Below are 14622 nucleotides of genomic sequence, written 5' to 3' on the forward strand. Positions count from 1 at the left end.
CAGTACGTTTCATGCTGGATTTCAAGATTGTCTGAGTTTGGATTGAGTCAAACTGTGAAATTTTATTTCATTGAGACTTTCTCCTATGTTTTATTTTTTAAAACAATATTTGTGCCTGTTTTAGAGTTCCCTGGCATCTGAAAGAGCCAGTGGTTCTCATCACCTGTTTACAAATCTTTACAAAGTTGCAGGGGAGTGGTCTTGCAAAGGATTAGTCCATTAGTCTAACAAAAGCTTTAGTTGTTCCTCTGGTACCAAAGAATTCAAGAGGAGAAATCTCTGAGTAACTTAGGAAGTACTGTCTAAAAGTAAGAGTTTCTGGTTATTTTAAAGACTTATCTGTACAACATGGAACTACCCAAGAGTACATGTTTGTTTATTTATTTATTTATAGAGGCTATTTGCAATTTATTCAAGTGATCTATTATTTATACATGTGGTTTATTCATTCCTGAGCCTCTGAGTTTCAGAGTAAAAAGAAGCAGACTTCTCAAGGGGGAGATATACGGGGAGTCAGAATTTCATTTTGCGAGGAACCAGTAAAGGTCATGCTCCAGTCTTATTTTGAAGGGACATCCCTTCTTCCTCTACCAGTACATACCATTCTTCAGTCTTTTGCTCTCCGTGTTATCTGTCTTTTTTTTCCCATGTACACTACTGCTACCTTTTTATTTTTTCTTTTTTTTTTTTTTTTGGTGTGTGTATGTCCCATTTCTTTGGTGTTTTTGTTTATTTTTTTAAATGTCATTTTTAACTCATCTTCTGAACTTTTTTTCCTCTGGATTTATGTTTTCTCGTTTTAAGCTTTCTAGAGCAGGACAGCTGTTATAAGTTTGTATTCTCACCTGAAGCATTTCCTGATAGCTAGTTCTTTCTGCAGTGTCTGTAATAGCTTTACACTTTGTGTGTATTCCAAGACAGGAATTGGGAATGATTGATTACTGTAATAATGCTTCTCTCTCTCTCTTTTTTCTTTTTTTTTTTTTTTTTTTTTTTTAAATTTGCAAGGGGCAGGGCAGTATCTTTGAGTAGCTCTATAGGGAAACGGGTCATGAATAAAAAAGAGGGCAACTCCTGATCTCAGTGAAGGCGTTCTTTGGAGCATAAGATAAAAAAGAATCATTTTAACAGCCAGGTAGCCAAAACTGCATGGATGGACATTGCTCATCTTTTTTAATGTGTAATGCTAGGAGTTGATGAAAGTACACTAGGAATATATTTCGGCTTCAGACCACACTTTGCTGTATGAGAAGTATACAAGATACTGTCTTGTCTTATATACTTCTGATATATGAGACACAAGACTGGATAGCAAAGTATGGAAAACTGTTCCTATCTTCTCCCTCCCTCTGTGCTGGGCTCTTCAGTGTTTTCTGCACTGCCTCAGAGGGACTTCCAGTACATCAGTATCAGAAGTGGGAATTATGAAAGAGAAAGCATAAGGGACAGATGTGCTTTACATTGCTAATTATTTATTTATGTATTTTATATATTTCCTCAGATGCAATCCTGCACACTAAGTCAGAAAGCATTTGAAGTTTTCAAAAGTACTGATTTTTTTTTTTTTTTTTTTTTTAAATATAAGCATCTGAAAAATACTTAGGAATTTACACAGTCTGATTCCTGTTAGACCTGATTTCTTTAAGGACAGAAAACCTAGGGTTTGATAGCAATTTATATGCAGTGTTCATACCAAAATTCATTTCTTTAAAACACTGTTTAGTGATGAAGACATATGCAAATGTGAAATTCATACATCTTATTTTGATTTTATAGTAGTAGGCTGCTTTTTAAGTACCAACGTTGAAAAGCAATGCAGAAGGTCCCTCTGCCCCTAGTAAATGGAGATCAAATCTGTTCTTGAATGTTCTGTGCAAAAAATAACCGTTTTCAGCATTTATCCCTCTGTTCATCTCTTCCCTTTGTGGCATGAATGGGTGTATACATGATGAGGAAAGATAAGTATTGTTGTGTTTAAAAGTAATACCTGCAATTACTGTTTTGGTGTAAAACAACTATTTTAAGGGTTAAATATCTCCATCTTACAGCTCAGAATGGGCTTTTTATTGTGTGTAAAAATGCAATTTTCTATTACTTTAGTGCAAGGGTTGTGGACCTTTCAGTTACTGCTGCTTGCCTTGAAATAGTATTAAATATTTTCATGTATAGATTGTCAGCCAGGAATCTCTTATTCATTTTATTTAATTCTAAGATTTAATCATGGTATGGGATGTGATTCATAAATTTGTACTAAGTCTTGCACTAATTATGAGAAAAGGATACCTTAAGCTTACGATGAGTTCTTAAATATGCTTCTGAGTAGGCACAATATTTAGTTATAATAACTGTTTTGATACGATGCACTAGCAGCTTCTGAAACCTTGTTACAGAGAAATAATCCTTTCTGCTGTGTAATAAACTTTTCCCTATATTTGTCATTAGAAGGAAATAAAGGATATCATCTTCAGTTTAAAGGCAAACTATGTGTTTTTGAAAAGTCATCAAAGTAATCTTAAACCTTAAGATTGTGACATCCATGCTCACAAAGGCAAAAGAAGTTCATGGTCTGAAATGTCACATAATTTTAAAATTGCTGCTGTATTTTAAAACATAGTAGATTGGTATTTGTTGCAGAATAAACTAACAACATTGGCTTGACAATGCATATGTGATTTCCTGTCAGGCAGTTGCATGCATGCGTGGGCTGTAAAAGCCTGCACATAAGTGGGTGCAATAGCACACCATCCAAAACAAAGGGATTCCATATGTGCTATTAGTCAGTGTAGTAATATTATTCATATCGTCTTTTATAATATTTTTTTCCAGTCATAACCAGAAAGAATACTTATCTTCGATTAGGAAAGTCTAAGTGTCTAATTTTTTTAATCCTGACCATATTGTTGTTGTTCTAAGTATTTGATAATTTATCCAGACTTGGGTTTTGTTGCTACTGTTAATAATAGTATGCGCTTTGATATTCCGCTCTGTAGTAATTTGCAGCTTCAGTTTCTCCTTATCTGCATATCCTTATTTTTCCCAGCCCCTTCCCCCATGGGAGACCTGTGCAATGCATTCAACCTTCAAACCCGATTCAACTAATTAGCTAAGCATTTGAGCAGTTTGTTTCAAACTGCGTAACTAATGAATTCAAACTGTTTTGTTAATTTGAGTCTTCTAGGAAGACAAATGTTTTAGGAAGGCAAGATTTTGAGGGCTTATAGATCTTTCATGATAAAACAATGAAACTGTAACCTTTTATAAGACCTATAAAAGCTAACTGATCTTGGACAGGTTCCTGGCTTGTTTAATAGGCTGCGAAATCTCGTAGTATCAGTTGCAGAGGGTATATTAATTTGTCAGCTATTCTCTCTTTGTATTTCAATTTTCAAAGTAATAATATGCATTTTTAACGATTTGAACTAAAATTTTGAACATCTACTCGTATTCTTTGTTCTGAAGTGTAAGTGAGCTAAAAAGTTATTTTCATATGTTGGTAAAATATCGTGTCTTCTGTTTAACTACTTAGAAGAGGAGGCTTAACTTCTAAGCAGAACTAATTGTAGGCATATTTAAAAGCATGAATACTGATGAGATGAATGATGTGTTTTGGTCTTTTTTTACTTAGGCTATGCAATGTTTTGCTTTTTGTGTCTAAAACTTCAGTAGGATTGATTCACATAGTTCATCTAAATAATAATGTCTTTTTTTTTTTTCTTTAAATCAAAGTGAACATTGATAGAGGATAGATACTGTTGAATTTGTCTATGTTACAGAAAACATCTGAAAGAAGATAGGCAATCATATTTTGTAGCAAAATCATGCTACATGTAGCTGTAAAAGAAAACTTGAGGTACATGGTTGTCATTTGTTCAAGTGATTGACTGTGTGCACAAATTCCATTAAATACTTCCTAAGAAAGTGCATCGATATTTGTTTAGTGACTGCTTATAATGAGAATTTGCAGTTTATTTTTAATGTTATTTTTAGTCTCTACTCTTCCTTTTTGCTTTTTTGACTCCAAAACAGGATAAATGACATATCCCTGTATGGGGCTGGTAGTAATACAGAAGTAAAAGATAACAGAAAATGCAAGAATGTATTAAGCAAGTACTTAATAAATGGGAAGAAATAATCAGCTATGACACTTATTTCCTTAAACTTGAAAAAATAAACCAAAAAAAGCCTCTGCAAGCATGGCATGTTTTTATACTTGTTCTTTAATTGTTATTACATTTTTTAATTTGCTGATTAGATAAATAGTTTAACAGGAAAAAAAGGTTTCTGGCATCCTGAATGAAATTACATTTAACTTATTCTTTGTAAAAAGTAAGTAGTAAACAACAGGTATATGTTTTGTTATATAATCAGAGAAAATGGTGCTTTGGGCACCAAAGTACCAAAAACCCCCACATGTGCTGTGTAGCTGAATTGCTGTGATCATTGGTGACAGAAATGTGCTGAGGTCTTTGCCTCCCGTGTTCTACAGTTCTCAGTTTTCTTTTCCTCTCCCACTGGGAATCTGCGAAACTCATTAAGTTTCTGATTTTATTTGTGTTTTGTGTTTGAAATGTCAGAAGGCAAGGACATAATGCATCTGAGACACCATCACTAAAAGGTATCCAGTCATGGAGAGAGATCTCTGTGTCTCATAGAGGGAAAGAGTTTTTTCCCTTTTGCTGTTGGGAAATGTGCCTAAACCATGCAGCTCTTTAATAGCACTGCATTCAAATTTCAAATGCATGTATTCTGCTGGCATATCTTGGAGAATAAGGGCTGTCAATTTCTTTTAATATCATTTAAATTTGGAGAGAGCAGGGAGTTAGAAAACATTTGAGTTCTTGATATTTGCATGCTTGTTTGCTGCATTCATCTGACCTAATAATATATTGGCATTTTACTTCAGACAGTTGGGAGTGCTTTTGATCAGGATGGCTCAAACTCATTAATCACTCATGTTCTTTTCCATGCTTGTGCCTTTCTACTGTTTTGATGCTCCCTGCCAACTGAAATGTCTGTTATTCCTGAATAAAAAACTGACATTATTGCTGCTACTAGAAAAAAGATGGCTATTTTCCCAGCTAAAAGTCTTGTATATCATGTGAAACCATGTGCCTGTCATTGTTCAGTATTATATTATTTTGATTGCTGTGGAAGTCTGAGCTCCTGTTGCAAAGGATAAGGGCTCCTCAGTGCTGGGGAACCGTTCGTTTGTGAACAGAAGTGGCAGAGCTTGCATGGGTCATCTTTTTCTCTTCATTCCAGTTCTGTCATCTCTGGATCTGTGCAAGGATTTTTTTTTTTTTTTTTTTTTTTGTGGGGAAGGAGGAGGGCAGGTATTTATTTATTTATTTTTAAATTACACCTTCTTTTTACCTTGCTACTAGGTTATTCCTTTTTCTTAAAGACCTGTAAAATGCCTCACGCTCATTGTTTCCTTTTGGCACTAATCAATTCCACAAGCAGGATGCTTTGTTTCCTAAACTAGCAGTGCCAGCTTCCCTTAAATATTTTTGTAATTTACCCAAGCAATGTTGTTAAAGAAATTTGTCAGTTAGAACCTAATGGCTTTGGATTCTTTTTCTTTGGAAACTGTTAGTGATCCATGGCAGCAGGATTGGAACTATATGATGTTAAGGTCCTTTCCAACCCTAACTATTCCTATGATTCTATATACTGCATCTGTTAATACCACTGAAGGGTTATTTAACTGTGCACCTGTATTTCTAGAGCATTTGGGATACACTGATGGAAGACAAATCACTTGTTTCTATTTAGAAAATATCTGAAATGATATAGAGCAAAATAAAAAGGAGAAAATATTTTGATTCAGGTTCTTTTGTCTTCCCACAAACATTAAAACAAAAAAAATTACAAACACCCAAACAAAACAACAAAACCAAAATAATCAGAGTTAATTTAAAAGAAATAAATAAATTGCTTTTATATAGAGTGTTGGGTGGCTTTTTTTTTTTTTTTCCTTCATCATAGTCGGAGCCTTAGTTTTTGATGATCAGCAGGTTTCTAATGTTGGTAAACAACATATTTAATGGCCATTTTCCAGTTTTGTCTTCTTTGGAAATATGCATTAGAGAATAAACGGTGGAATAGCAGTGGTAATAATGGTTCATGTAGATCACAAATATTTCACTTTATTAAGCATTATGTTGTATTATATATTATTATTATAAACCTGTATTTTCAATTTGTACCCATTGCCTTTTGTGCTGTCACTGAAAATAGCTGAGTTTGGCTCCAGCTTGTTTATTCCCTCAAATCAGATATTTATACATGTCGATAAGATCCTCCTGAGTCTTCTCCAGGCAGAAGACTCACAATTCTGTCTCTCCCCTTATGGCAGGTTCTTCTGTTCCTTCATCTTTGTGGCTCTTTGCTGGCCAAAGTCTGCTCTTCAGAATTCCAGGGTTGTGATAATGGCTTTTGCCTTTTTCCTTCCTTTCAGATTTCTGAATCATAGTTACTGCAGCCACTGTAAACCCTTCGTCACAGGAGCTAAATCCTTGCTGTCAATATCATCTGGAGAACCAGTTGTTGACTTGCAGGATCCATCTTCTCATCCTTAAGCTCTTTTTCCTCACCAACATGATTGAAGACCACCTGTGCCCTATTCCCTTATTGTTGCTCCCAAGGCCATGCAGTCATGTCAGGGTCAGAAAGTTGCATCGGTCTCTCAAAAGCATCCTGCATCAAAGCTGTAGGCAATCAGCAAACCTCCCTAGATGAAGGGTCAGGCTGGTAAATAGTGTTCTTTGTTGCCTGTAGCAGTTACTCATGACTATCACTTGCAGGTTTGTGATGTTGCTTCACAGCTCATGCTCAGCCAGCACAGGTGCTTCACCATCCAATCTTTTTTCATCTTGTGAACACTCTGAAGCTTCTAAATTTCTCAGTTAATAATATAAGCAATTGCTATTGGCTGGGTGTATTGATTTCTCTTACTATAATACCACAGCAGCCAAGGAGACCTGCCTTTGTTAGGTTGCTAGCTGGATGAAGCAGGGAGGAGCTTCTCTTGCAGTGGCATTTTGAGATCTGAGACGTTTGTACCCAGATGTTCTGTAGCAGTGGCAGTTCTTTATATTCTAGGTTGTTTGCTTTGAGTAGTATCACCTATTGCATTTGGTAACTAATTCACGATGTACTACAGTTGTTCTCAAGCACACTTTGCTGTTTTGTTACTGTGCAAATCAGAGCATGAATAAAGATTTGGCGTATGCCCAAACCTCAAGTAAGCATTTAGGATGGAGATAGCTGAGGTGCTCACCCCACACTAAGAAATTGGAAAGTTGACCAAGTTCAATAATACAGACATTCAGTTACTTTCATATAACTTGAGAGCTATGTCTTTTATTAACTTTCATACAGCTTTCTTCCACCCCTTCCTCAGTTCTGTTGTCTGAAGTTAACCTAATGTACACCTGCAGAGTAGTGAGAACTGTTGTTTATCACAGTAATGTCGTGAGTTGGAAGTTGCTGAACTCTGTGTTATTGACCCTGTTTGTCTTCAAATGGCTTTTTGAAGGTAGAAAAAGAAAAAGTGCTCTGACACCTGGCTTGAGCATGTACATTTCAGACATATAGGTATATCTTTCACAGCTATCTGTCCTGCTGATGTCCTGTTGCTGAGATTTTTGCTGAAAAGCAGAAAGCAAGAAGTTAGCTAAAAGAATTACTGTGCTAAAAGGTGAAACTGGCTAAGGCCCTTGCCCCATGCCCAGCCAAGTTCCAATAGGATTCACATGTCCTACAAAAAACCCAAAACATTGCAGAGCTGGATTATTGTTTTAAATAACTGTTAGCTATGAAATTGAAATCCAAATGTGAATATTTACAAATAAGAAACATGGCTATGGATTTTCTTGGAGCCTTTTTCTATTTAATAAAATTCCCCTGAAAGCAGTATCTAAGAATGTTGTATATGGAAAGAGAAGTATGAAAGAGGAAAGAAAAGTTACTTTCTGTTGTAAAACCAGCAACTTTAAAAACATTTCTGTTTTCCTTGATTATTATCATATACTATATCAAAGCAGAAGAAGCTAATTACATCATATGAATAAGTCTGTAAGGTCTTTTGATATCTTTTACTATTAAACTAAATTTACATTAAATGGGAAATTATCCTTCAATATGTAATGTAAATAATGGAAAACTTATTCTTCTGTGCAATGTGTATTTTCAATATGCGTAATTCTTAATAAACCAAAGTAAGATGGATATCAGCATGCTGTTTGAATTGTTAAAATACATTTTCCTTTCTATTTTGACAACTTGGACAAAACAGTTCATGAATATTAATGTTAGTTAATAAGTTAATGTGTAGTAAAAAACCAGCTGTGTAGTAACATAGGACAAAGCTCAGTTGAATTACCTGTCAGTTGCAGTGAGTTAAGAACATAAATGCAAATGGTTAACAGGGATCCATTGTTGGCAATAATTTGCGTGTTGATTGCACCCTGGGAGACTGAGGGGATGTACAAAACAAAGGTTATAAGGTGGATTGTTGCACATTAATATGGCTATGACCATATTAATGTATTCACACTAGTGAACACCAGAGTATGTACATTAATTTCTATTACATTCTAGCAATTGCAGTCAATATCTCATTGTTTTTAAATTGAATCTATTGACTTCTAAATATTTATTTTGAGATTTCAGTAAAGTCTTATAGAATGTTAAATCAAAGTAGGAATTACTTTTCAAGAAATCTTCCCCTATCAAAAGTTATAGGATATATTTAGCAAGTTAGCTGTCTCCTCATAAATGTCAGCTGTAATTTTAATTCTTTTTTCTTTTCAGAGAGTCAGAGGTTATTAGGTTATTTATTTAATGAAATCTCTGCTAGCTCTTGAGCTTTCAGATTAATAATACACTCATGCTCGTAGTAAAATTATGAACTATGATGCTTTACTAATCTTCATTATATTGGCATGTGCAGTCCCATCTGTGTACTCTCTTACTGAACCAGAATAGGAGAATTGTCCAGAATTGTCTGGACACCTTAATTCTGTCTCTTAAATTCTTGTGCTGAAATATCTCAATTACCAAAGCTAAATCAAAACTATTGGTTTTTGTATTTTATTTTGAACAGGTTCAAAATTCAAGTTGCTGCAACAGCAGAGAATTGCCTTCTTACTTTATATCCATATTTTGCAATTAACTGCTCTGATGAACAAATTATCTTGAGAAGCGGTAAGCAGTTAACACTCTACTTCTTAAACTTATATCGTGTTCAGTTCTATTAGCAATGTTTTTAGTATAATAATAGGGATGTTATCATTAACATAGTATTTTTCATCATTAATTACAAGGGGATAATGCAATTAAACTTTTAAAGCAGTTTAATAGCTTCTGTTTTCTTGTTGAAAATGAGGAAACATATATATGTATGATTAGGTAATGTTCATTGAAAAATATTGGGCAAACCTAAATCCTACAGAATGTTTTGTGAAGTTTTTAAAGTGTGAGTAGAGAAAACAGCCCAAACAATAATGAATAAATTAATATAATTAAAAAGATATTGATAGTGATCCTCAGTTATTCCTAGGACAGCAGTTGGATATGTATTGAAGAAAGCAGAATAGCAGGCCACACAATGTTATGATAGAAAGTGATTGTTATTTGCCTGTTGGGAATAGTTTTCAGGTTTTTTTAATAACTGTCCTTGAAGGCTGGAGGGTAAAGTCACATTTTTATGCCCAATAAAAGCCTGTGATCAGAGATTAGAAATATTTTAAGTGTGTTACTTGGGCTATCTAAGAGTAAAGAGAGTTTGAACTTGAAAAAGTGGTTAGCAAGAAGACAGGTAATGATATACATAAATTTTTTTTTTCGATATATAAGATAGGTATAGGTAATATATCATTCATGGATTATGGTACAATTAAATGAAGATAGAAAAGGGGAAAATATCTCTCATAAATGTGTGATTTTTTTATTTATTTATTTATTTTATTTTTGATCAATAGATCATTTTTACAACTTGTCTTTTGAAGATGCGTTGTAGGTTTCCCTTGAGCATTAAACCAAAAATGAAGTGATGGCTTTAGAAGAATTGATCTCCCATTAATAATGGATATTTCTGTCCTGTATTGATTGCCTATTGGCTTGGTCCCACTATCAGTTTTGAAGCAAGTCACTTCCACTAAATTGCTTGAGTCTATTTTGTGGGTTTTGTATAGATTATTTAATGTGACCAAACCATATCTGTACAACACAGTGGCTTGGAAAGCTATTCAGGGCGGCTTTGCTTCCACATATCTGACACATTGCTCTTGTGTTATTTGCTCCAAACCACGCTAATAACGGTGCCAGTTATCGGAAATTAAAGATAATCATACAGAGCTCTTCCTTATCTTACTGGTGCATTTACTTCTCTAGAAATTACACTGGGTTCCTCTTCTAGTCTTGTTCTGGAGACTGACATCAGAGATAGCTAGAAGAGTGTCCTCTAGTCCTATCAAAGGCTGACAGATGTTCTGACAGAACTGATGGATTGATAAAGCATATATTTGAGTTTGTAAAATATGTGTTGTTGAGTCTGAAAGAGCTTGATAATAGTATGCAGAGACTCATTACAGAGCTGTGACCAAAAATTCCTTGAGAATATTTTGTTCGTGACTTAGAATTTTTGAATTAGGTCTGTTCTGATAGGTGTTTTTTCAGCAAGTGTGGAGACCCAGGCTGTAAAATATACAGTTAATAGAAAAAACTATGCAAGTTTTTTGTGTTTCTTTTGGTATCAGGTCTAATGACTAATATAAAATTTTCATCATAAGTCAAATGCGAACTGTTACGTCTTAAACTGAAGAATGAAGTAGAAAAATGTAGAAGCAGATATCTGTTTATAAACTGTTAGAGCACAGAGACAATAAAATATGTTTGCTCAAATGCATCTTGTAATCTTGTTTTATAGACAGCAAAGGCCACAGTGGTGAAGTTGTTCTGCATCCATTCCTTACTTCACCATCACCTGCCTGTAGTGTTTCCTCAAGTACCTTTTGTGCAACTGACACAAGCTGTGAAGATTCTGAATCAGGTAGAGTGCAACTGTTTCTTTTAAACAATTTGAGATGTTGCAACTGTTTTTCAGCTTATTGTTTTAAAAAGGTATTTTTCACATCTGTAAACAATGCTTTTGTATGTATAAATGAATACTGGGGAGGCTGTTCTCTCCTGTGACACCATGGGAAACCTGGCCTAGCATATAGATGCAGGTAAAGACTGTCCTTCCTGTTAGCAGATTATGTTTATGGGAAACCAGTCAAACCACTAGAAAAAAAAAAACAAAAAAACCTCCAAGAAGCCCCCAAAACAAAAAAAAAAAAAACCCAAACAATATCAAGGTCCTATTTACAATAACATGTCCACAGAGAAGCCAGCAGAACAATTAAATACTACACAAACCTAAGGCATTTGTTGCAAAGAAGGGCATTGTTTCTGTAGGCATGAACTAACCAAACATATACATCTGTAAATCTAGATTCAACTACTAGGTTGAAAAAGACAGTTAAGATCATCAAGTCCAGCCTTTACCCCAGGACTGCCATGTTACTAAGGGCCTCATCTACACAGTTTTTGAACACTTCCAGGATGGTGACTCCACCACTTCCCTGGGCAGCCTGTTCCAATGTCTGATCAGCCCTTTGGTGAAGAAATTTTTCCATATATCCAACCTAAACCTCCCCTGCTGGAGCTTGAGGCTGTTATCTCTTGTCCTGTCACTTGTTACCTGGGAGAAGAGAGCAACACCCACCTCGTGCAACCTCTGTTCCTGTAGTTGTAGAGGGCGGTAAGGTCCCGCCTGAGCTTTCTCCAGACTAAACAGCCTCAGTTCCCTCAGCCATTCCTCATAAGACTTGTTCTCTGGACCCTTCACCAGCTTTGTTGTCCTTCTCTGGACCTGCTCCAGGAACTCAATATCTCTATTATAATGAGGTGCCCAGAAATATGCTGTGTTCTGCAAATGTCTAGTTGTATGCTCAGGTTAGACTTCCACATTTATAATGCATTTATGGAGTACTGTATAAATCTAAACACTGTCAGTGAGGCCTCAATTAAGATGCTGTTCTGTAGGAACTAATAGTAACAGATCTTCTGTAAGGTTTTCAGATGACTAGTATCTGAGTCTGTTGACATCTCTCTTCTTTCAGCTGCTAGTTCTCTAACTAGGAATTTAGAACAGCTGAAGTTGCTGCTGTTTCATTCACTGTTAGTATTCCACTCTTGCAGATCTGCTGAAGTTTGTGTGTCATTCTCTAAGATGAATTTACCAAGGCAATACCTGATTTATCAAGAAAAATGAGGGCAGTAAAAGAGATTAAATAGTAGCTCTTTGCCAGTGTGATTAATTTTTAATGGAATGGTATAATAAGAGTTCAAAAGAGCAACTAGGTTTCAGATCTGAAAAAGCAATAACCTCTGGCAAAGGCGGTGGTTGACAAGATGGGGCAGATAATCTTGTGAACCCACAGAGCTGCACAAACTGAGGTCTGAGAGCTGCACAAACTGGGGTCTGAGAGCTGCACAAACTAAGGTCTGCATGGTGATCTTATAAAGTCTCTTTAGAATCATAGAATCATAGAATAGTTAGGGTTGGAAAGGACCTCAAGATCATCTAGTTCCAACCCCCCTGCCGTGGGCAGGGACACCTCACAGTAAACCATGCCACTCAAGGCTCTCTCCAACCTGGCTTTGAACACCACCAGGGATGGAGCATTCACAACTTCATTGGGCAACCCATTCCAGTACCTCATCACCCTTACAGTAAAGAACTTCTTCTAGTCAATCTAAACTTTCCCTGTTTAAGTTTTAACCCTTTACCCCTTGTCCTATCACTACAGTCCCTAATGAAGAATCCCTACCCAGCATCCTTATAGGCATCCTTTATTTATATTGAATAGTTTTTCTTCTTAAATTCTAAGAAGATATTTTTTTATTCATTATCTAAGGTATTAGTTTTATTTTTTCATCATTTAATGAAATATTAAAACTGCAACAGTGGTGTTAAATCACACCTTTGAGTTTGGAATCATCTAAGTTTTTTTGTGATACGAGGAGAATGATTGTATTTTCAGTTATTTTTTATGCAATACTGTTGTTGTTGATGTTGTTAATAACTACTAGTTGTTAAAATATATAATCTAAGTTTTGACCAGGTCAGAACTTAGGAGAAAGGAGGTTGAACAGAGGGGAGAAAAGTCTGAAGGCTTATAGATTGGGATGAAGGTTTAGCTTTACTTATACATTACCTGGTAAGCTGAACACAAGCCAGTTATTGAGCTATGCTATGTGACTATGAGGGAGAGGAGGAAGCTAGTGTGGACTAGCTGGAAAAGCTGTACCTACTGGAACTGTATGCGTAAGACTGTTTAGTTAAGATTGCTGTGGTTTCGTAAGCCATGCCTGAATCTATTTTTGTTGATTAGGTAATATTTTTTTTCTTTAAGTGAAATTAGAGTCCAAGAATAGAATTTGTTCTGTTTCCAAGACATGTTACATAAATTGTTTATTCTTGAAAAAAATGATCAGTAGTTGTCTGACTATTTTTTACTTTCTAAAAGCAATTATGGTTTTAAAAATAATTGTTCTTGTACTAGACAAAAACCAGGGAAATAAGGAATCTTTCTGGATATTTTCTTTTTAATTTTTCTGTATCATTCAGAATCTGATTCTTCTGAGAGTGATGAAACGATGAGTGAAGAGAGTAGTGAAACTGGCAGTCAAAGAGAAGAAAGAGAAAATAAATTTTCATTTTTTCCCAATGAAGATCAAGAGGAGTACATCTTCTTTCAGAAAACCCTAACTGCTGTTAAGAATTGGTTTACTCTCTTTGGTTGGTCTAAGGGACAAAATCCTATTTCAATACCATATTCATTGAGACGGTAATTCATATCTGCTTAGAGCTAACTTATGTTTGCCTGATAAAATGTTAACATATATACTAAAGTGTTTTGGATATGATCTGAGGAATATAAATGCATTCTAATGCACATTTGTATATTAAAATTGCAGCATCTATGTGCTGTTTATATGAAAATGTTATTCAGGTGTTATTATTCATTTTCTAAAATATATTTTGAACTATGATGCTCTGGTATATCATAGTGCAGAGTATGTTAAATATGCAGTTCAAACTATATATCACCCTCTTAACTGAAATTGATTCTTCTCCCAGAATGAACAGAGTTCTAGCAATTTTCCCATCTTTGGTGGCATAGATAAGTGTCTTAACAATATGTCTTCCTCCCTTCCCTCTCCCCTTCTACTTTAAAGATCAAGAAACAGATGGGAAAGAAAATTTCATAATCAACATTCTTGCAAACACCCTGGAAATATATCAGTCTTAGTGGCATCACTTAGTCGATCTTATCTAGCTTGCTACTAAGTAATGAAGATGCCAGTCTTTTAGGACAGGAGCACATAGACATTTACAAATGCGATAGAAATCAAAGTTATGTTTGGCAGAAAGCAGTGACAAACACATATGTTTATTAAATATTTCACATATATTTATTAAATATTCCATGCAGTGCGAAATTCTGACGTTATTATAAAAGTTCTGTAAAAAGAAAAAAGTTATATACTTTCCAGCCTTCTTCGTGC

General features: G+C 35.1%; 1 protein-coding gene across 1 annotated transcript in view; it reads left to right on the forward strand.

Annotated features, from left to right (window-relative positions):
- The window catches only part of CFAP47 (cilia and flagella associated protein 47), a 302627-nt gene that overhangs the window by 59620 nt on the left and 228385 nt on the right, over window positions 1–14622 (forward strand). Inside the window, exons 27-29 of the mRNA XM_065677208.1 lie at window positions 9110–9210; window positions 10934–11056; window positions 13682–13901. Coding sequence (XP_065533280.1) covers window positions 9110–9210; window positions 10934–11056; window positions 13682–13901 — 444 coding nt within the window. The remainder of the gene's footprint in view (window positions 1–9109; window positions 9211–10933; window positions 11057–13681; window positions 13902–14622) is intronic.

This window comes from Lathamus discolor, chromosome 4, assembly GCF_037157495.1.
Source record: "Lathamus discolor isolate bLatDis1 chromosome 4, bLatDis1.hap1, whole genome shotgun sequence".
Classification (NCBI taxonomy): Eukaryota; Metazoa; Chordata; class Aves; order Psittaciformes; family Psittacidae; genus Lathamus; species Lathamus discolor.